Below are 24,797 nucleotides of genomic sequence, written 5' to 3' on the forward strand. Positions count from 1 at the left end.
CAGCCGGAAGTAGTCTCAGTAGGAGGACGAGGCTAATTAGTATATTCGGCTATTGTAGTCCACTATTACACAGAGATTTAGAGTGTTTTTGTTTTCTGTTTTCTCATTGCAATATTGGAAGGTCTTTGTTGGGATAAGGTAGGAGTTTTCTTCGACTTCAACCAGTCCGCTATGATGGATATGTGTTCATATATAATACATTTTAGCTAGCTACGTAGCTATCGCACACGACCAGGCTTACGTAGCCAAACTGACATTTAAGCTAATTTACAATCTACACTATGGTCTATGTTCATTATTTTCACTGTTTAATTGTGGCGTGTCCTTCGTTACTTCGGCGGGTTTATCAGCGGGCAGGGAAACGAAATGCTGTTTTACTGTGCTTAATGCCACTGTAACGTTTGACCCGTGTCAAACCTACGGCCCGCGGGCCAAAAGCGGCCCACCAGAGGGTCTAATCTGGTCCACAGCATGAATTTGCAATGTGTGAAAAGTTTTCAGTGAAAATAACTGATATTCTTAATTTTCCCACTGTTTTAGTAGGACAAGTAGACATAACGACACACTGAAACCTAGGACTAAACAGCAATGAGCCCACACTGGTCTTATCTTTCTTAGGAAATTAAATTTTTTTGGAGGATAGTTTATTTAATGTAATGTCTTGGTCCTCTTGAGATCAAATTGGACTGCATGTGTCCTGCATGTGAAGTAAAATGAGTTTGACGCCCCTGGCTTAATGGTTAGTGTCTAAGCTGAACACTTGCTCACTAAGTGACCATGACCATGGACAGCCTTATGAGGGCACATATACAGCCAGCGTGTTACCCCATCATTTGTTTACAAAGATAACGCACTTTAACGTCTTTAGATGGAAAAAGTGATGGGGTGAGGAATTAGCAAGTGACATCAAATATTTAACCACCAGTAATGTGATAATGTTTTGCATAGCGAGGAAGCGTACACACCACATCACTAAGCTAGTTTAAACAAGTATAGACATAAGATGAACATTAATACTAGTGTTGGTGAAGATGAATTCAGAATTTAAAGATATATTCTAGCTCGTGAAAAACTACTTAGCGTGCCTACCTCCAACACTAATGGGTAGATAGACAGATGGATAGATAGTCGGGTATGTCCAGCAGTTTCTGGCAGATTCTAAACAACCTTAGCCTGCTGAGGAAATAGAGACAGCTCTGACCTTTTTTTTGTTTACTCAATGTCAGTGTCAATGTTAGCTGGTCCACTCTGTGATACAGATATAGAGGGTATGCACTGACGTCACTGGCAAACCCTTTATAGACCCAGGTAGTTTTAGGTTTTTCAAAAAGAAATTTAAATGTTGTGCACATAGACCAGCAGATGTTGTGCTCACACAATATCTATACACAGATCACTTGGGGATGTTCAGGATTTAATGTTGAACAGGTAATCATGTTATATTTAAGTACAGTACATGTTTTTAATATAATGATAATCTGGCATTTATTAAGTTTAACTACTAACTGAACAACTATTGCACTAACTACTGCTTATTGCCCACAGTCCCATTATTCACTTAAGGTTCACTCGAATTATTTTTATGTCCTTGTTTTACAGCTTTGGGATGTCTGACGGATGAAGGAGTCACACCCCATTTCTTGACTTAGGCGTATGAATATACCCGACACTGACAGCCATGAGCGACAGTGCAACAACGAGCAGCAAGCGTCGTTGCTCAGGGTCCGCAGAGACGCCGCGTCTTTCTCAGGGACCCTACATCTCAGTCATCTCCAACAGGTTGGCTTTGTGACTGCTCCACATATCATAACCCAACATAGGAATATGTTTTTAAACTGAAAACACTCATACAGTAATGCCAATTATCATATGTAGGAATTTGCTAGAGTTCATATAGAAGTGCACTGTCTTAATGAAGGCGCAGCTGCCCCCTCTCCCATGTTGTTTCAGTTAACATGATAAAACTACAGACTAGTACGTGTAACCTACATTGTGAACGTTTGAATCTAAATGTAACTGCTTCATGCACGCTGTGATAAACAAGACTTGTTTACTAAATGACTTGTTTATTAAAGAAGTTTCACTTTCCTGTTCCTGACTGAAACTCGCCAGTGGAAGGCTTTGGCTTTATTGACTGGAATCGTCCCCACACCACCTGTTTGTCCATTTAGAAGCTGCAAGCTGAGACATTCGGTCTTAATGAGCCACATTTCAGTCTTTTCATCAGTATTTCATGCTCATTCCGTTATCTGATGGCAGAAACAATATTTGTAAATGACAACAGCTTCTTTGGAAATTCTGCTTTATGAAGTAGCACCACGAGTAATGGAGAAATAAATATGTGGAGAAGAGGCACATAACAATTCCCTTTTCAAAATTTTACATTCAGTGCCTCAGCTTATCATTATATATCATGTAATTTTTTTACATTAGTAGTGTTTTTAAGTCCAGTTTTATCTAGTGTGCAGATTTAAAATTTTCATTGCTTTTAATTTCAGTTTGTTTTTATTCTCATTTCCAGTTTTTGTCTAGTAAAGCATATTTTGAAACTTGTGACGTCTGTGACGATGTAAATACGCTTGGCTGACTTGCTTTCTTACATTGTAGGACCACCAATCTGTTCATTCGAGGGACCATGCTCTTCTCTGTGGGCATCTTCCTGGCCCTTGTGCTGAATTTACTTCAGGTGCAGAGAAACGTCACCCTCTTTCCCCCTGGTGTCATCAGTAGCATCTTCTCCTCGGCCTGGTGGGTGCCCCCCTGCTGTGGCATGGCCTCAGGTGTGTGAATATCTCCCACCCACATATATTTAATTTTTTTTTTAATTTTATTTAGATGGAAGGAAGGACGGTCCGTTTTTAAGGAAGAAAGCAATAGCTGGTACTGATGTGACTCCAAAATAGAAAAAAAGGTTTTGAACTGTTTCAATCCCACAAATTGGTGTGGAAAAGTCCTGCGAGTCCTGCAGATTCTTGCTAGTTCAGGGTGGTATTGCATCAGTAACTTGATACTACCAGAAGCGGCTATGGGGAACTGTTCAGTGTATGTGCTATACCTAGTTAATGCAGGTATAAATAACAGGCTTTTTAAGACAAGGGAGTATTAGGGTCCACAGCTTATTTTCATGCAATTATCATAAGGTTGTGGACGATGGATTCAGCATGCCTTGGCTGCACCCACATCGCTTTTTGGTGAATGAAAATGTCCACGTACTTGCTGAATTTTCCACCTGTTGTCCAGCTGTTTGGTAGAAATGCCTGGCGTTTACCCGTAGTACAGAATAGTCACTTACGGAAGTACGACTTACTGTGATGTATGGAATGAAACATGTTGGGGAAAAGTTGAATAATATTACATTACATTGCCCTATATGGCAGTTCTTCCAAAAGTAACACACTTTTTCAACCCACTGATCAGTTATTTATGTCATTAATGATCAATTCAATCAATTTTTATTTATAAAGCAATTTAAAAACAATTCAGTTGGCCAAAGTGTTGTACACAGGCAAGAGAGCATATAAAACTTGAGATTAAAATTGTAAAACAATCAAACAGTAAGGACCAACATCTCAAAAGAGAAAACAAATGTGTTTTAAGAGAGGATTTCAAAAGAAGAAGAGAGACATTGTGCTTGATGTTCAAATGCAGCTTGTCCCACTGTCCCACACTGCCTCTAGCCCAGGGTAGCAACTATAACAACAAATAAAGAAATTTTAAAATTAATCCTCAAATAAACTTGGAGTCAGTGAATTGCTGCTAAAATTGGGGGAATGTGTTCTTGTTTTTTGGTGGCAGTTAAAATTTGAACAGCAGTATTTTAAAGCAGCTGGAGTCACAAAAGTGACATGTGGTTCAGCCCAACATGAAGTGCATAATCTAAACCAGTCAATATAGTCTGTTCTTTAACTGATTGACTATGAACTATAATCTACAGCTCCACTAGCTTCCTGAGAAATCCTGCAGTAACTACAAGATCCTGCTACTTACCTTTAAGTTCTACTGTCCACCAGGGGTTTCAGAGCATCCAGTCACTCATCTCTCTGTCTCTGGAACATTTTCTTTCCTGATATCCAAAACAGTGGACTCATCTCAACTTATTCTTTTTTTCAAGAGCCCAAACTTAAATACGTTGTGCATCTAAACATAGTCATGGATACTGAAAGTATGTTATTGTTTTACAGTACACCTGGTGTTATAATGTTCTTATTTGAGGCTTTTTCCTAACAGTTTTCTGTCTCGTTTTTCCCTTCCAGCGGTGATCGGGCTGTTGTACCCCTGCATCGACAGATGTCTAGGTGAACCACACAAGTTCAAGCGGGAATGGTCCAGTGTCATGCGCTGCGTGGCTGTGTTTGTGGGCATCAATCACGCCAGTGCTGTATCCTTTAAGCTTTGACTTTTACTGATATGTTGTTCTCGATATTTGACTTGATGGGGAAAAACTCTTGGCAACGATTAACGTTACAGAAGCTAAATAAAACTTTTGGCTGTTGTAAAGTCCCCTCTGAAAGAACAGTGAAGAACCTGAGCAAATTTTCTCTTTGAAGCACCCAAATGTGAAATAATATTCGCTTTCAAGACGTTACTGAAGCCTGGCTTCAGGATTCGTGTGTCATTGGTTTGATACTATATTGAGAATCTAAAATCCAAAAAAGGAAAAATTAGTTGTTTGTACATCAATGTAAAACAAAACAAATAAAGAGTCAGACTTTTGATTTCATGCTCAGAGGAAAAACCTGATTAATAAATTAGTATTAATTAATACTTTGTGTGTGTCTTTATAGAGTGGAGAATAAAACCAACAACTGAAAGTTAAATGATTAATAAATATTATTAGTTGAGTTGAGATACAATAGTTTTATCTTATTCAGTCATTGTGAAGTTTCTGGTTGGCTGATACCAGCTGTACTCTGCAGTACTGTCTAAATTGCTTCCTTGTCATGAGTCTATTCTCTGTTAAACATCTTGTTCTTGTTCAGAGCTAGTGTTGTGCATTGACGCTGACTTTCTTTTCTATTTTGGGGAAATTTCCTCCTCTACCAGTTCCTCCTCAGCATTTATTGCTCCATTATTGCTTAATGCTGTGGCAGCACCCGAAGGCTGGCTTAAATATTTATTATTTATTCAGCTGAATTCTGATGAGAAAATGTTGAAATTTACCAGCGTTGCATCCTCAGTCACCTTAGTCACCCGCTCTGAAGTAGGAACTGCATGGAGTCTGGGAAATTTAACTTTGCTAAGGTAGATCTTACAGAGTGAAGTTAGTTGACCTTATGTCTACAGCTGTTTCCTCCAGGTTTTTACCAACTCTGCGTTAAATCAAGAGCACAAACATCGGGTTTTAAAAAGTGGCGTCAACTTTTGTTAGAGAACGTTACAAATAGCTCCGTGAGTTTTCTCCGTCGGGTTAAATTCAGTACAGAGCAGGTGAGCGAACGGTCTGTCGGGACGGGAGGGAGACAGACAACAAAAGCACAACATGGTTTGAGACGAGCAAAAATATTTCAGATTCACTGTGAGACCAGTGGGCTGTCATAGTATTAACACTGAATGGGAAACATGGTGCTATTACACTACTGTACTATCCTTCAGGTCTGATGACTAAAAGAAAGACACTGTGTAAATGGAGTCGACTACTTTGTCCTTGACTCCTGTCTCTGTCAGAAACTAGACTTTGCCAACAACGTGCAGTTGTCTCTGACTTTGGCGGCGCTCTCTATTGGTCTGTGGTGGACGTTTGACCGCTCCTGCAGCGGCTTCGGCCTGGGAGTGGGTATCGCTCTGCTGGCAACGCTGGCCACACAGCTCCTGGTTTACAATGGAGTCTTCCAGTAAGTTCCCTCAAACCGAACGTCCTTAAACTGCGTGGCTGTGAGAAAAAATGAATAAACTGTAAAATTGCTGCATTATGTTTTGCTCATAAATGTTATTTGGTATTATTTTTGTCTCTTTGTTAAGCTTTTAGATAAATTAAGAGTGTCAGTATAGTAAAAGTTAAATGATGAATTTGTGTCATGTGCTCCTCTGCTCTGACCAGGTATACTTCTCCAGACTTCCTGTACATTCGCTCCTGGTTACCGTGCATCTTCTTTGCGGGGGTTATAACGGTGGGAAACATAGGACGCCAGCTAGCCTTGGTAAGAACCACTGCAGATAATCTGTTTTGGGTTCATGTTCTTTCCTTAAGGTGGGCTGAGAAACAGAAAGAAGTGTCCGTGAAAGCACATTCAGCTGCCACATGTCTAATGGTTCTCCTGCTCCTCTTTCTTTTTAGTACGAATACAAATTCCTCCAAGAGAAGACCCACCAGGACTGAGGGCTTTCTTGGCTCCGTCAGACGTCTGCTCAAAATGACTTTGTCCTTTCACCAACCTGAAGATGGGGTCAATGATCAGGGCCGGCTGACTCTGGAAGTGCCAGCGAGCTCATGTCAAATGAGCCCCGAGCCCCTGATTGGCTGCTTCCCACAGAACAAGACAGTACTTTTGATTGGGTCATGTCAGACGTTGCAGAGATCATAGCAGTCACCGACTACGTTCTAATCTCTGCTAAGGTAAATGGTAGGAGTTGGTTGTCTTATTTTTTTTCTCTTTCCATTGTTGCAGTTTATCTTTATTACCTGGGAAGGGATTGGAAACACAGTAGCTCTTCAGATCTGTTCACACATTTAAAACCTTGGCTCCACTGTGCCAAACTCAGTCACACAGGATCAGTTTTTAAATCTTATCTCCTGATGCTTTCATATCACTGGAGAACACACTTTCTAGTTGTCGTTGTTTCTAGAGATATGTGCGTCTACCATATGTACCTTTTTATTCTATGTAATGAGCTTATATTTTTTTTCAAATTTTCTTGATAAATGAATAATGCTTGATACTGCAAGTGTCTCCTCAGGCTGTGAGGACACAGGTTGTTCAGTATTCACACGCAGCACCAGAACTGATATGGCTAGAAGTGAACGATGTGTTTGTTGAGGAAAAAAACGAATGACAATCTCATTCAAACATGAACAGTAGTATCTGTTTTAAACATTTTTAATTCTGTCTTCACTTCAGGGAGCAATATTTAGATAAACTTTTCAGTTGCTTTTCAAAAATGAGCACACACGGTGTTGGCGTTTCCCCCTAAGAGAATCACTTTCATGAGTTATTGGATAGAACTTGAATGGTGTTACTTACCTCTGCGGAATTAAATGTTCATCTTGGATGTATGTCAGGATTGTATGTGTGATTGTATTAACTGTTACAGGCAGCACAATAGTGCAAAACTGGTAAACTGGTTTGTTAGTTCCGGGCGGTTTATGTCACGTTTTCACTGATGGTGCTATGAGTGCGAGGTATTGCCATGAGTCAGGAAATAAAAGCTTTGTATCCTGGACTTATTCTCATGCACATGGAATCTGTATCTTTATTCAAGTTCTGGTTTGAAATTCAAGTACATTTTTCTTTATTGGGCAACAAAAAACCCCAATAGAGTGTTTTTTGCAATGTTTAAGTCTATGAATCTCGATATTTGCTGCATTTAAGCAGCACGTTTGTTCTGTGGTTACATTCACATTCCTCCTGGTAGCAAATAAACACAAAGGAGGCAAGTCTGACTGATTTCTCTTTTACTTGATGCTATACACATTACACTTCTGGATAGCACAAGAGGTATTTAAAGTGCAGTAGAGAGAGTGCATGGTTGGTGGTGAATAATAATAGTAATTACCATAAATGCTGGATTTTCTTCTCTTTAGCAGGAGAATACATTTATGAAAATACATGCACCACCAGAAGGGGGGGGGGCACAGAAATACTCCAAAAGGTATTTGAAATGGAAACGAGTGCTTATTTAGATGTAAGAAATGTCAGAAATCGTTGTCAGATGCCTGAATCTGCACCACTCGAGTCAAAGTCGTGTCTGCACAGGTCGAACTTCAACTGTGTGCACTTATGAATCTGCTCCATAAACGTTGATAAGCAAAAGGAAATCTAATGTAATAGAAAGATTTGAATAAAAACCATTGATTTTTGAGAATGTAATGTTGGGTGTGGTTATCGTACTAAAGATGGGATAGGTTTTCTCCAAAATGATTGTGAGTTGTCCTCCAAAGACAGTATCTAATAATTAAACCTTGTTCAAAAGTTCCCAGGTCACGAATATTACAATGGGAGAATCGCACATATCGTCATGGTGATCAGAATCACAAACTCTTCATTGGCCAAATCTACAATGGACACAGGAATTTTACCTGGTGAGTCAGCGCCACAAACCATTAAAGAAAAGTTAACTTGGCAAGAAAGAAGAAAAAAAAACAATGTAAAAATAATGTATACAATTTAGAAAGATGAAAAACTAAATATCGTGATTACCCGCTTCCTGCTTGTACCAGGCTTCCCTCCAGCTCTTTGGCACTGATGCAGTTTTTGTTTCTCAGCTGTCATTGGGCGAGAGGCCCTGGACAGGTCTCCAGTCTATCTCAGAGCTAACCCAGAGAGACAGACAACCGCACTCACACCTACGGCCAATTTAGAATCACCAATGAACCTAACAAGCATGTCTCTGGAAGGGGGGGGGGGGGGAGAGAACCCACAATGATGGATTTGAACCCAGAACCTTCATGCTGTGAGTCATCAGCACTAACCTACTTTTTTTTTTTTTTCCACATCCAAAAAAGGATTTGCTGCTTTGTGCTATGAATCTTCTGCTTGTATATTTCTTTCAGGCAGCTGTGTCTCGTGGAAGTCATCTTTACCACATTTGCTCCTCAGATTTGAAATCTGCAAATGCCACTCTTTAACCAGTTAAATGATAAAATAAAAAAACAAAAACTAAACTGTCAGATGGCTTCATCCGTAAACCCTTCCTAGTCAGACCTGCGAAGGCTGTGAGTGGTTTGCTCATATGTGGTTCTCCAGCAGTTGCACGCTACTGTGAACCAAGACTATGACATATAATCAAATTTAAACCAAGATACATTCTGACTGGTTGGTGTGTTGATTAACTGAATTTACCAGTTGTTCCTACAAAACTGCAATGTATAAACTGTATAAACTGCAATGTCTGTAATGTGGATTAATGTGTCCTGTCTTGTTCCAGCTCCCAAAGACACAGGCACGTATAGACATAAGTAATTAAGACGAATACTCCGGATTTAATGACCCTTTGTTTGTATCACTGCTAAATTCCAGGTAAGGACACAGTTGCTCTGTGGTTTACATGAGTGTGTTCGGCAATTTGCTGTGCGAATGTTATTGTTCAAGGCTAACTAGCTAGTAAAACAATAGGCGTGAAGTGTCATAGCAGTAGGTGCTGTTGCGAAGAGCTAAACTTCCCACCGCTAATGAATTCATTAATCTCTCTATTTATTCTTGACAAGCAATTATCTCCGCTCACAGAATGAGGGTGAGGAGGCAAGGTTGAGAGCTCTCGATACAGTAGGCAATTTGCTGAGGAGGAAACATAAAACAGCGTCCAGGAGCCAACGGCTGTCCTCACACACAGGGTCGGTATTACAGTTTTATGTTTATGTTACTTTGTTTCTTGTGTATTAAAAAAAAATCTCAAGTCTCAAAGTTAAAACCGTGGCTGTGAAATGCCTTCACATGGATCATTCCTCATCGATTCCCTGGTATGAAAAAATTGCATCTGTTAGTGCAGATCCTTGTGTTTGTAATACTGTCGGCTGCTGTTTGGACAAAAGGAAAATATTTACCTGCTGTTTTACACGCATAGGTCTTCAACAGGGGGTCCAAGACCCCTAGGGGGTCCGCAGATATACTATAGGGGGGGTCGCAAAATCTTTGGTTGATTCGACATTTTTATATATGTTTGTTTTTAATTTTCCCACAAAAATTAAAATTTCTTTAAATACACATTAACATGAATCCAACATATTTTCATAAAGGGATTGAATACAAAGTGATGATAATGTGTATTTATAAATAGCACTAGGCCGAGTTTAATACAGTAGATAGTGGGTCCTCGGTCCTTGGTCTGAAAAACGTTGAAGACCCCCGACTTAGGGTTCAAACATGCGGATTAAAGAGTCAAAGATGACTAATATTCTAAGGAATTTTGAAGCAGATTGAGTTCATTGGGAAACCCCTTAACGGTTCAACATCAGTGGACGACCTTGCAAAAAATAGACATTTGGGAAATCAATAGTCTTGCGGGCAACTTCTGGTCCTGTAAGAATCAAGTTTTGCGTCCAGATGCCTTTGCACGTTCAAAGCTGTACATATACTGGTGGTTCAAACACACACAACTATTCAGCAGCGCCAACATGGGAAAAATCCATTCAAATGCTCTAAAACAGCTTTAAAATAGAGCTGCATTCATCAATCCATCTCATTTAAGATTTTCTATTTTTCTAGCTTCTCTTAAAAATAACCGTCACCATCACCTTGTGCCTCATCACCCTGTGAAAATTCCCGGCTCTGCCACTGGCACTGGAACTCATGAAGTCCGCCCTTGCACTCATTTGCATATTTTTTCACACATAGCGCGGCGCAAAACCTATAAAAGGCGAGCGGTAATCGCTGAGGACAGGCTGAACACGATGGGACCACGGCACTCTGTCTTCAGCTCATCTCTGTGATGACCATCTAAACTGGAACAAAACCCTGTTAAACCGTGTCACAACATGAATCATTGCCCCAAGAGACATCCATCACCGCTTTAAAAGGTGACCACAAATGATCTGTGAACCACTAGATATTGATTACTCATGTGCTGTAGGTGTCAGGTTTAATGTTGCGGCGGCTTGATAGTGTCGCCTCTGACAGCCGCTGCCCTAACTCTCCTCTGATAGATTTTAATGGTGAAATATTGATTTCCTTCTGGTCAAGGTCTGCCAGCAAGGGACAGATCATTTGTTGGGGTAATGCAGGACACTCTGCCTTAGTCCAAATCAATCATTTTGAGAGGGAGCACCAAAGAGAAAAGAAAGGAGGAGGAGAAAACATCCTGACTAGCATATACAGTGCATTCGCTATCAAAGCAGAGCAAGACAGAGGAGTACAGATATCTTGTGCATGGGCCCCAGTTCGTATGAATGCTAATTATGTGTTCATTGAATGGGAATGCTCAGCAAATCATATCTGACTGGTTAACAGTCGGAGCGCTTTGAGCATTGAATGAGAATCTTGGAGAGAGGCTCTATATGTTATTTAGGCGGCTCTGTGTTGAGGCTGGAGAGAAAGTCTCAGGTAATATGTTATGTTACAACTCAGTAGTCATTCCCTCCAGCCAGAGCGATAACAGACCTGCTAATGGGAAGCCATCAATCACAATCAGCCTCCTATTCCACCAGCGTCTCCACTCTTCTCAGCTCTGTAGGAGCGAGCCTGAATAGAGAAAATAATGGCTTTGTGGCTTAGCAGCCTCAGCACCAGCGGTAGCATGTCCCAGAGTCATATTCCCAGTCGAAGCAATAGATGCTGTGCCTAGTCAGCATGTCTTTTTAGACCTCAAACACAAAATGGCCATGAGAAGTTTTGAAAGTACGGACTAGGCCTTGGGCTGCAAGGGGAAACAAAACGGGATGACGGTTGTCGGTTATTTGAAGTATAATGCAGCTTAACCACAACTGGTGATTCAGAATAGAGGTAGGTTTCCTTAAGATTTTAAGATTCATGTCTTGTTTGTTCCCCAGCTAGTGAGAGCCATATACCCAGCAGGTACTGGATATTTATCAGTTTACATACATCAATCAGGCACAACATTATAACCACCTTCCTAATATTGTTTAGGTCTCCCTTAAGCCTCCAAACAGTTGTGACTCGTCAGAGAATGGACATGGTCCTTCTGAGGGTGTCCTGTGGTGTCTGGTAACATAACATTGTTAGTGAGGGTCTTTGGGTCCTATGGGTTGAGGGGAGGGGTCACTGTGGATCATCCCACAGATACTTGATCAGTTTGGGATCAAGTGAATTTGGAGGCCAGGTCAAGACCTTGTGTTGTTCCTAAACTGTTTTTATGTGTGTGTGTGTGTGTGTGTGTGTGTGTGTGTGTGTATGTGTGTGTGTGTGTGTCAGGCAGCAATTTTATTTCTATAGCTCCAATAACAATACAACAAATTGTCTCAAGACACCTTACGAAATCCCATCTGAAACCCTCAGAACAAGCCTGAAGGTGACGGTGGCAAGGAAAAACTCCCTTTTAACAGGAAGAAACCTTGAGCAGAATCCAGCTCATATGGAGGGACCCAACCTCCTGAGGCCCTGTGTCCTTATATGGGTACATTAAGTTTCAGGTTTGTGTTATTCTGTTTCATTTAGACCTGTTATCCTCATACCTAAGTAGCAAGTCCTTGTTTGAGGATGTTGGATTTTCATTGTTTGCATTTCTGTCTGTGCAACAGCAATGTTCAGTTTTATATTTTGTTACACATTGATGACTTTATTGTAACATACAGTGAAATAATCCCTGTGTCCAGAGGACTTTTGTTCTTCTTAAATCCTATTAATCCTAAATACCTTGGAGAAATTTAAAATGAATACCAAAGAAAAGCTCAGGTCTCAGGAGGCTAACAGTGGTGTCAGTGTTAGCTCCTCCCCCAATATGTATTAAAACATCATTATGATTAGATTTTTAGGGAAATGTATTGTACATTAAAACGAGTTTGTGCACTGAGTTTGTACATTTCTGTCAAGCGTACGTAGGATTCTGGCTCTGTGTAATAAACTTATCCTTGTCCTCTGAATGAATGAATAAATGAATGAATGAATGAATGAATGAATGAATGAATGAATGGGTTTGGTCTGGTCATGCAGCCTGGTTACCAACATAGAGGGCTTCAGAAAAACAGCTCAGCATCATCACAGCGTTCACCAACTCAGACTTTATATGGATTCTTTATAGCTTAGGAATGGAAAGAGATGTGGTGGCTGTGTTTTTTAAGGCAGTTCAGGGATCCGTTTAATGTCAGAAATTTCAGAAATCAAAAGACCTCCACTACCCCACCTTTTTTCATTTATAAGAAAAAAAAAAAGTAAAATTGAAAGCACAAAGTGTCCTGATTACACGTTTTAGAGTCACTGGTGTTGTACACCGTACACTTTCAGTACAAATAGTTACTGTACACCTGTTGACACTAGACTCATTCCCACAAAATAATCTTTAGAAAAATCGAAAAATCTTTCTAAAAACGCACTAAATATTTAATCTGTATATTAAGGAACATGTCTTTCAACATATCGGATTAGATTAGATTAGATTAGATTAGATTAGATTAGATTAGATTAGATTAGATTAGATTAGATTAGATTAGATTAGATTAGATTAGATACTTTATTTATTCCGGGGTGCTCTGTGGAAAAGGTTGTCTGTTTCCTATGAACAGCATATTGCTCGTTTATAGGAAACAGGACTGGACATGGATTCAGGCAGAAAGAACCTGGATAAACAGCAGGGGGCACAACACGACATATCTCCAGCCTCACTTCATCACCTCTAACACATGGTCACATCCACTTCTGATCAGGCGGAATAAATACAAAACTAGTTTTGATGTGGACTAGTCATACTGATCACTGTTAGCTCCTCCCTCAGTGTTAGCTGGTTATAGCAGATAAAATGTCTAAAGAGATGTAAAGAAATAATTCTGCTCTTTACATGGATATTCATGCAATCTAAGTATTTTTGCATACTTAGCATTTTCATCTAACTTCCAATTTTCTTATTCATAACAAATAAAGCACATCATAATCCTATAGTATAGCTGGTTTATATGACTACTCTATGAAATGTGCGCTCCCTCACTCTCCCTCTGTCTCTCACAAACACACACTATTAATTTCCCAGGAGGTATCAAGTGGAGGAAGTTCTGTAACCAGACTAATGGCTAACTTCTGCCTTACATTGTTTCGTTGTCTGTGGGTTGTCTCCTCGGAGCACGCACTTCAACCGACGGATGTTTGTATGTTTCAATGTGTTCCCATGGCAACTGGCAAGCTTCGGAGCAAATGTGGCAACGCGGGGGGCCCCCGACCCATGCAAGCCTAGGAGCAAACAGACAAGGGTTCCGTGCAAGATTCTTTCCCTCTAAACACACATCCATCCGGTGCCGGCGCAGTGCAACACAACACTCTTTTGACAATACTATTATTTGTGCTGCATCGTAGTTGTTATTAGCCATAGCGCGCTGTAGCGGGAAATGGGTTTCTTTTGGCAAAATACACATCGGCAACTTTTGTTCAAAACAGTCCCATTCACAGATGGCAGAGTCATACATATCAAAGTGAGGACTTTGTGTGAAGGGGAACAATAGTGCAGTCACACATGAGGGGCTGCTCTTTGTGGTGAGCGTTCAAGTCCATGAATCTCCTGAGATGTTGAGCCAGTGGGTGGGTGAGACTCTGCTGCAAAGACAGGTAACTGGGATAAAACATCACAGACAGACACAGAAACATGTGGTCCCTGTAGATGCTAGATTATGTCTTGTCAATACATGTAGGAATCTCAACAAGAAGTCTTTTGATAAGGAAACTAATCGTAGTATATACTCAAGTTTCAAAAAGGTACCAAGCAGTAGTGACTATTTTCTGGGTGTTGTCCTGTAGACACAAAGGCAGACTGTGTTCCTCCTCCTCCAGAAAGTCACTTTGTGTCTAATCCAAAGGTCTAATCACATATGGCACTGTCATCATATAGTGATTTTCTGACTTGACACCAACTCCACAGCTACTCGGTCATGGAGCTCAAACGCAATTTTCTCAGAGAGGCTATGAAGATTCAACGGCGTAGTCACGGTCCCCTCTGTGATTTCAACTCGTGATTTAGTTTGACCTAACTGCACAATTTCCAGGGCCAAAGCTACAAAGTCAGAAAGCTATATATGACAGATAAGACTCCTATTATATTGTATTATACACACTTTTCAGCAAGTATATGGACTCAGAATAGTAAACACCAGTACACAGGGTGACACTTGGAGTGTTTGTGCTACACCGAGAAACGTCCCTGATATGAGTGGTGGACATAGTTGTTCAGTGTTAAATATAAAATACGGATATTTCTCAGAGCGAAGTATCAGTGTTAAACTGTAGACCTGAAACATAAAGCAGAAATTCAACTCCTTCCACCCTCTCTGACCAGTCACTTCCGTTTACCCAGTTGCTTTCCCCTTGCGTGGTCCACACACAGCCTCCGTCCCATTCTGTATGCTGACAGACACATACGACACACTAAATCACTGGCACCATTAGACATGCTCGCTGACCAAACGGATGACATGCTAGGGTGCTAATCCTTGCTTTGAATTGGTGTCTGCTCCGTGACTAAATGGTTTTGGTCAAACACAAATCATCGGTGTGTAATCCACTTAGGAGTGTGTGTGTGTGAGAGAGAGAGATGGTGTAAGTGTGTCCAAATGTGTGGTCTGAAATAGTATAGTAAAGTAAAGTAGTGAGTAGTATGGTAAAGTTTAACATGGGTGTTGCCTGCTGGTCGTGAAGTAGTTAAGACAGGAGGAACCCTTTTTGATGCCATTTTCACTAATGCTACATGCTAAAAGCTACCATGTATGTAGATGCCTCTAGTCTATGATCAAATCTATGATTTAACAGCCTTCAAAGATACAGTAGTTACCGCTTTTAGCATATGAAATTATGAATGAAATGACTAAATGGTAAATATATTTCCTGTTTGCCTGCTGAGTCTAATGCATAATTACATGTGTGCTGTTAAAGCCCATTGAAACAGAACAACAGACAGGAAGTATGCCCTTGGATTACGTTAAACGTCTAGTTTGGGACCGATCTAGACCATGCTATGGCCTAGGGGTTAATGGGGGTGAACCCCCCCCCCCAAAAAAAATCTCTCTTTATGTAAATTAGCAAGAGTCAATTTCCAGTATTGGAAACACAGCGAACCAATACATTGTAATAATGACTTTATTATTATATATTATTTTGGCAGATTTTAGATTTAAAGTTGGCCTAACCTTGATACTTATCAACGTATTATACATTTTTATACACAGTTTATATTATTACTTAGCCTACATATTTACTGACTTCTGTAGTAATATGTTTTAAGACAGCAGGCCTATGTCAGTAATAAACATACCACTGTCTTGCCCTACTATACAAATGTGTAGCATTTTTAGCACATTTTTCTTTATCAATAAAAGATTATTAGGTATTCAACTAACAGCAGTAACCTAACACGTGGTGTCCTCTGGTGTTTTATAGAAAAACACCAAGAACCATGGCACCAATACAGCATGTGTAGATGTTGCAGTCTCCAGTGGAACAGCCTCTGCTTAGTCCTGAGAAAAAAACCTCTCTCATATAAGGATTCACTCTTCCTTTCCCGTTGCCCTGCGTGCCTCTATTTCAATGATGGAGATTAGACTTATTAAGAGGGCTTATTGTCTACGGTGTCATGGATATCTTGTGATTACACACTCCGTGGGTGCTCCTCCTCTGTTCCCCCTTAAACCTCACAGGGATTTGTTGCCTCCAAAGTCAAATCAATTAACACCGTGCCCCCCTCCCCCACGAAGGCTGGGGAACATTGGTTTTTGTGACTAGATTGTGTTTTTTACTTGAAGTGTGAATTTTACATGTTTTTTTGTGGATATAAATATATACTGTAGATACACAAATGCTGACAGACGGATTAGGTATATTTTCAGGAGAATATATATGAGTCACACTGGAATCATGCAAATACGACTACTTACGATTACTTATCACCCTGGACTACTTCCTGGAGTATAATAGTTGTGCTGTTGTGTTTTTTGTTGCTTTTTCCTTGTCCCTCATCCACATTAATGGAAACTCCTCCCGCTGAAATGGAAGTGACTGTATCTCCGACCTTGTACCTCAATGATTCTGAGGCAGTAATTTGTGTTCAGACAGATTCACGGTTGCGCGTCACTTCTACATTGTAGCAGTAGCTTGATGTTGCCACACCTGTGATCTGTCCATAACATATTTCCTCCTCCATGTCTCCCCACTGCCAGGCAAGCACAGAAAATTCTCCCTCATTCAACCTCCCGCAAATCATCTTCTCAAATGTCTTCCCTCCTCGTTGTGCTGCACTGACGTCAGTAAGTTTAAAGACGTTAAAGATTTATTGACATCAGCTCCAACATAGGGTGCTCAGTCCAAGTCAGCACCGTGTAAAGCACACAAAGAAACTAAACATAGCATCTTAGTGTTGTCATTACAAAACAATACCAACACAGGTCAACCCAAATGGTAGACGACGACATGTCTTTTCTGGCATTTGGGTTCATTTTTGTCTGTACTTCCTACTTCACTTTCAACAATGGTGACTGAAACTTTAACCTAAATTTCGACTGAATTTCACATATTTTCATCGAAATTTTGCAAAACACAAGGGGGCGGTGATGTTTCATTAAGTTAGGCCCATGACACCTCAAGAAGACTTAACAGCTAGTTCCAGCATCCTGGAGTCACCCCCCTCCATGCTCCCACTGCACAACCTCCTGTATTTCAAACACAGAGAGATTAGCTTAGCCCTTTTTACTGCTATTCAACAAAATACACAATTGTGTCTGTCGGGTGTCCAAGCTACTCTTTTCCCAGGGAAGGGGTGGGATGAGGCTCCAGACCCTGGTTTGGGTAGGGGATAGGGGATACTGGACTAAACCACGACCTGCACACTCAAACACAAAATCAACCCACTAAACGGTCCAGCAGTTCACCCCGCACATGTAGACCAAACCAAAATAAATTAATAAATAATTAATCAATCACAGCTCTTGCTGCCTGCATTGCCTTGGTGCACAGTTCAATTTCTGGGCACATCAGCTACAGTGCTAGGGTCTGCGTAGGTGTCTGCGTTAACGCAGTAGCCTCTGCGTCAACTTAACCCAGAAGCCTAAACTGCGCGTTAGCCCTGTGTGGTGGAAGCGCCGTACAAATTCATTGCTGGCATGTAAAGCAGGATTTATGCATAGGTGCAAAAAACTCTTGGGGAGGACCCACGAGTCTATTTGGGGTCTCACAGGTGGGTTTGATGGCTGAAATGTTTCTTTTTCTTCTGTAGCACTTGACCCTTCCTGTCTCATTTGGCCACAGCTGATATTGTCTCACGATTGGTAAGACAACTAAAAATAGCCATCGGCTTGTCTTTGCATAACTCTCTGTTCATCTGTTCACAACAAGTGAGCCAATATTTGTGTCGTCTGTCAGACGTTTAATCCCCTCTAGGATGTAGTGTCCCAGCGCTCCATCAGATCAGCCCTAAGTGTTAAAATGACTCATGAAAGCTCGTTGACCTTGAACTGTGACCCCTCTCTCAGCTCAGCCCAGTCCCTTCGGAAGTCCAGCAGAGTGAACAGTCGGGAGAAACCAAATGGGAAGCAGGTGCAGCAGATAAACACACACACACACACACACACAAAGAGAGAAGGACAATACCGAGGCAGAGAATCAGAATGTATAATTGAGCCTGTGCATGAAAAGGTTATCTCTTGTCAGTGTGCCCTGAACACAAAGGTTTGGCTTTGTATGTACGGAAACAGAGGGATGCATGACCCATGTGGGGAGGAGGAGTGGGGAGGTGTGTGTGTGTGTGTGTGTGTGTGTGTGTGTGTGTGTGTGTGTGCTTGTGATCAGACAACAGAGAGGTCTGGAACACAAGAGACCCTGGCCACTGATAGGCCCCTCACGAAGCCTCTTCAGCAGGTTAGTTGCGACATAATTAAAAAGATAAACCTTATGAGCAGGGCAAAAGATAAGGGGTGTAATGAGAGGAGGGAGATCATCCAGTGAGAATAAAACGGGGGTGAGGGGTGGGGTGGGGTGGGTGTGTTTGAAGCAGGTCTATGGGGAAATAAACCCTGACCTGTCAATCATCTTTAGAGATAAGTGGGGATGTATAGCCCTGGAGCACATCTAGGATAGCATGATCCGTAGCTTAATATAGTGAGGACTCTCCTGACTTAGGGTTTTTAAAGAGAGGAGGTTCAAAGGACCTAATGACTGGTCTAGAATATCAAATTGGGTGACACCCTACATACGATTAAAACACAAGTGTGCCTATGGTTTAGCACAATCCACAAGTCAAAATTCAACAACAGGGTATTTGAAAATGGTTGGTGCTGAACTGGCGTTCACTGAATACATGCACCAAATCATCCACATCATTATGACCACTGACAGGAGAAGTAAATAACATTGAGCATCTTGTGACGATTCAATGTTCTACCGGGGAACTTTTGGACCTGGTATTCATGGATGGAAGTAGATGTTACTTAGACATGTACCACCCACGCGGACTGGATCAGGAACCCCTACCGGATAGCAATGACACCCAGCAGGATGCAGCCTGACACAGACAAACACCTCTAGGAATAACTAAAACAAACGTGAAGCACAAAGTGTTGACCTGGCCTCCAAATTCACTAGATCCTGATCAAGTATCTGAGGGACGATCCACAGAGGCCTCTCCCCTCAACCCATACAACCCCTAAGGCTGCCCACAAAGACACCACAGGGCACCCTAAGAAGACCCATGTCCTTTTCCCCATGTTAAGAAGGTGGTCATCATGACCACTCCCTATCATGACAAACTCCTGTGCTCAGAGTGCTGGGCCACGAGGTCAATACCTTGCAACAACACAACCCAAAACCTTCTGGTCAAGATGACTGAACTTGGCCCCCATTTCATTCATCCAGATCATTGTTTTTAATTCTGTTTTTTTGTTATACATGGCCTACATGGACATTTCTTCTTGAAGAAGACATTTCTTCTTCTTTGTTAAAAAAACAAAACAAAAAACAAAGATGGCTGAATCTGTGGCCACTTGCTTCAAAGCTCACAGTGTGTGAGTGAATGGGTGAACAAGTAAATCACTTGTAAATCACAACTTTTACATGAACAAGGAGATTCCTTTTTAGGGTGGAGCAATTTTAAGCTTTTGTTATTAATAGCGGAGTGAGATGGCAGGAAAAAAAAAACTAAAGCAAATCTGTCATGTTATCCTTCACTTCTCTATTTGTCTTCGCAGTTGATGCATTGCAATGACTAAAATCCACTTTCTGGGGTCACTACCATCTGTGGTAATCCAGCCCTCCTAGCAAAGCTGAGTGCATGTTATGTTCCTAAGCGCCTTCATGGCTCATAGCTCTGCTGCTCCAGTGTGGTAGCAGCGTATCCCACACAGTCGCGCTAATAACAGACATGTATTTATTCAGCAAATAATTCCCACCCCTCAAAACACACATATAACAATCTGTTCCAGCTGCACACTTACGACTCTCACCCACTTGGGTGTTTAAATGATCTGGGAGCACATTGTCTTTTCCTGCTCCAGTCTACCATGTGAGCCCTGCACAGGCGAGTGCCTCATGATTGACAGTTACCTCATCTCTGCGACACTCCAGTGCTCGTCTGTGGAGTTCAGAGCCATGAACACATGTGCCTCCAGTGAAATGCTCCTGCTCTCTCCCTCTTCTGTCTTTGACAAACCCGATTATAAGGGCAACCTGCGTGGAGAGAATGAATCTCTAACAGGAACGTGCGGTGCTGTGACGTGGAAAGTGAGGTCTATTGTTACAGGGCCTCAGGTAGAGGTTGGAAGAAGGTGTACGGCCTGACAGCTGCAGCTGCTTCAGCTCCACAGCCATGATATCCTCATGCAACCCAGTGCCCCACTGGCTCTCAGCAGGTGGAGGAATCCCCCTGCACGCGTTAGACTAGGAAACCTCATTTTTTTGAATATGGAGATGACATGGAAAAGAAGTTTGATTTCTGATTGTTGCTTTCATGATATCTGGGGTGGTAAGAAACCTAAGTGGCTGCTGGTTCTGGCCTTGGTAGGTCGTACCAACACTGGTGCCTAAACAGGCTGAATTAAGACAATCCGAGAAAACACCTCAAAGGCCCAATTAAATGGCAGCCTTAAGCCCTACTAATGTGATGTAGTGTATATGGTGAGGAAAGTCTTCCTAGACAGAGATAAATCAAAACACGTCTGAAAAAATATGTCTTTACCACTAAGATTCCTCCACTGAAAATGAAAATATGTTAGAATGGGATCATCCCTGACAATAAGACACAGTTTCCTGAACCTTCTCTCTCAGTTGGACATGACTACCTCAAACTAAAGCTAGGGATTTTCTACAAACCCAAAGGTTAGTGGTATATTTTTCGGGCATGGAGCACATGCCCGAAAATATATGAATTTAACAATTCATTCATGCACTTGCACCCCAAGTAGTGATGTTCACGGTCCATGTATGTTTTGGTCACTGGATTTTCTGTTCAGAAAAGGATTTTTTTTTTTTAAATTAGTGGTTATTTGATTTTCATTTTAAAGTTCAAAAATTTAAATTGGAATTCAAGGAATCAGGGTCGAGAGGGGATAAACAAAACTTTAAAAACCAGTGTACTTTCATTTTCTACTTTTAAAAACAAAAAATAAAATCGTTGATTTTGTGTGACCAGACATTGTATTTTTCAAAGTAAGAGCATGGATGAGGAAGGCGCTGTGTAACAGTGCTTGTGTCTCAGGGAAGAGGACATGACTGCAGAAAAACTAAGCCATAGGTTTCAGCTATAAACTAAGAATAACTAAATATAATCAGGGAAGAGTTAGCTACTAGCTAACATTACTCTGATATGGGTGCAGAAATTTCTGCAGATGTCAAGCCTTGTTTTGCCATGTCAAAAATCACGTCAGAGTAGGGTTCCAAACATATTTTAGCCAGGTAGAAGTCATAGATGTGGGCACTCCTGCCTTAAACACAGCACTGTCCTCATACGTGGTGTTGCGACAACTTCCGGGTTGAAAATATGAACAAATGGGCACGTTTTTGTTTCTGTCTTCTAATGATTACATTTTTTTATTTTTAGAAACAGAAAATGAAAACCCTCGACCCTGATAAAGAAAAATGCTTTGAATTTCAATTTTAATTTTTGAATTTTAAAATGAAAATCAAACAACCACTTATTTTTTATTTTTTAATATCCTTTTCTGAACAGAAAATCCAGTGACCAAAACATACACGGACCTTTCACAAACACAGCTGGTGAGCAGATGCACTACAGAGCTTTTTGCAATGCTCAAAGCACAAAGCAACTGTGGCGTTCATTATTTATCTTCTCACTGAATTTCCATACTCCTGATAGAGCTCCAGCGCACTGTCGCTCCACTGTGATGACAGAAACTGATGACATCGTGGATCAGGAAAGCATTTAGGAGGCTCTTCCCTGCAAAAAAAAAAAAACATTTACCTCAATGCACTTACTGGAGATAATGCACAAATTTACTACAGTTCACACAGGTTGGTTCTTCTGTTGAATTTCAGTGTGAAATTGTTAGGGATGCCTTGTGGGGGAGTAGTCCTGACTTCTGAAGGTTCGGGACCACACAGTAGTCAAGTGGACAGGAGGTGTATCTAAACCGAGATTTCTATGGCAACTTGTGAACAAGTATCAGAGTGATCTGAACCAGGATAAAGGGTACTGTTATTTAAATATATCATTGGTCATTTAAACCAAGGACAGAAACACAAACTTCAGATGTTGCAGGGTGTCAAAGAAAACAGACTTTTACCAGCTCAGTAAATAAGGGTTGTTGACTTATACCATGGACACTGCACGTGTACAGTAGAATAATCTTGCACAGAGGCTTTTATGACATGAGAGCCGTCTTGAATGTCAATGTCTCAACACATAATAACATACACAATAACAAATCTAAATGAATAAATTAAAAAAAACAAACAAACAAAAAAAACCTCAGAATAATTCTCAGTCTTCAGCACATGATCCATTTGTGAGGACCGTGTGTGTCTCCACTCTGATCTGACATGCTAGTCCTCTGTCATGCCACTAGAAAGTGCTCTTCAGCAGCTTATTATTCAACTCACACAACCCCGGTGCCTCTGCGCCCCATCCCTTGGTGTTTCATATCCCCATCTGTCTCTTTTTTTTCCACCTCTTCACCAGAGTCTGCTCCTCAGGAAAAGCTCTGCTCTGTGTCAAGGAGAAGGTTACAGTCTTAAACCAGCAGTGCTGCACGTGGTCCCTGCGTCTTCTTGTGATGTGTCCACCTAGAGCTCTATCTCACACTACCCACCTTTAATGTCCTCTTTTCAAATAATCTTTTTCTTAACTATAGTACTGGACAAAACCTGGATGCACTATTAAAAGACTATTTTAATGAACTGTAATTCCAGGTCTTACTTGTTGGACAAATTACCTTGATGATTATGTTCAGATGATTCAGATATTAAAGCTGGTAATATTTTAAATTTAACTGCAGTTTAACAACTTATTCTCACCACAACATCCACATACTTGGAGATCTGAGCTTTAAAGCTTATTTTCCTAACACTACACTGTTTTAAATATTCCAAAACAAACCCAAATCTTAAAGATTCATTGGCATTTTCTTACCGCCACCGTCAAATAATACTGTCGTGCCTGAATTATTCTGTCTGTCGTTGTTGTTATTATTGACTGAACGCTACAGAAAGCAGATACACAGATACATTGAAATTAAGAGTCAATGCCACGGAAACTGTACATGAGCTGGATCTAGAATGGTTACAGACCACATTGTTTTACAAGTAGTTGCAAGTTTCAGCTTGTGTACTTGTGAATATTTGGTGTAAACCAGGCCTGCCTTTGGGGCTGGGGAGCTGGGAGGGGTTGGAGTGGCAGTACTGCCCACATTGAAACATTCTCAGGCAATCTCCCACCAAGATAAAGAATGAACGAACTGTGAACGAGGCAGGAACGTTTCATTAGATTTACAAGTTTGTGTTTTTTTCTGTGTATTCTGGATGTGTACTGGGATCTTTTACAGAGTAAGGACTGCGAGGAGTAAGGAGAGTACTCGCGTATGGAGTCATAATGAAGTCATGGCCATCGGCCGATCCATTTTGATTAACTCGATCTTTTAACAAGCATCAAGTGACAATTAAATGTGCACTACGTGGGGTGAAGAGGAGCGTGTGTTTGTGTTTGAAGCACTAGACCTGTAACCCTGTACACTGGCATTCAGTTCATATTCCAGCACAGAACGGCCGTCTCAGTTTCCCTGACAGTTTGTCACTCAATGATAGTTCTGCACCAGATGTTAACTGAAATACCCTCCTGAACATTACGCCGAAAAAACAAACCAGCTGCATTACGCTGTTCTTTACGTTGGCAGAGTTTTTGATAGAATACCATAATGTTAATCACTCTAACAACTGTTCATTGAGGTCTCAATTTTTTTTCTTTATTTTGACTTCCAACTTTAGCTTGAGCTATTTGGACAACTGACTCAAAATTTGTTTTGTGAACATATTTGGAATATTTAGCAATTAAGTAATTAAAAGGTTCGGAGTTGATTCATTTGCATTTGGCAACTGCTGCTGGTGAAACAGGTCGTCTTGTTTTTAAAGCTTGCTTTTTTATTTAGAAGTGGGCAACTTTCGAGGGAAGAGTCAACTTTGTTGAATTCTATATTGACGAGAAGAAGGACAATCAACAGAAGGAGTTGAGCTGTTTTTGAGCTCTGTCCCTAAACCCGGCCCAGTTCAAGACTGATAAGTCACAAGGCACAAGGAAACATCACTCAAAAATGAAGATGGTCACTGCTCACTTTATTTGGCATTTGCACATACTTTATAGTTAATGATGTCTTTTGAGTTACTAAAAGTCAACCAGAATGACATTATGGGACCGGCTCACGTCAGAGTAGAAAGTGACTCAAAAACCCTGAAACCTGCGACTCTACAGTTGGGAACAAAAGGGTTATTTCAGCAGTGAGCAGGAAAATATTTGTCCAAATTAGCTGCATCAATTCAATTTACTCATCTTCTGAGTGCAAAAGGTTG

At 40.9% G+C, this 24,797-nt stretch overlaps 1 protein-coding gene across 1 annotated transcript; it reads left to right on the top strand.

The window, feature by feature from the left end:
* On the top strand, nt 1-7,597 carry insig2 (insulin induced gene 2). Its single transcript, XM_047601592.1, has 7 exons — nt 1-138; nt 1,600-1,779; nt 2,608-2,780; nt 4,254-4,378; nt 5,665-5,831; nt 6,038-6,137; nt 6,275-7,597. The coding sequence occupies exons 2-7, from the start codon at nt 1,679-1,681 to the stop codon at nt 6,314-6,316; spliced, it is 708 nt and encodes a 235-aa protein (XP_047457548.1). The 5' UTR covers nt 1-138; nt 1,600-1,678; the 3' UTR covers nt 6,317-7,597.
* Nucleotides 7,598-24,797: the final 17,200 nt, after the last annotated feature.

This window comes from Mugil cephalus, chromosome 12 (assembly GCF_022458985.1).
Source record: "Mugil cephalus isolate CIBA_MC_2020 chromosome 12, CIBA_Mcephalus_1.1, whole genome shotgun sequence".
Taxonomy (NCBI): domain Eukaryota; kingdom Metazoa; phylum Chordata; class Actinopteri; order Mugiliformes; family Mugilidae; genus Mugil; species Mugil cephalus.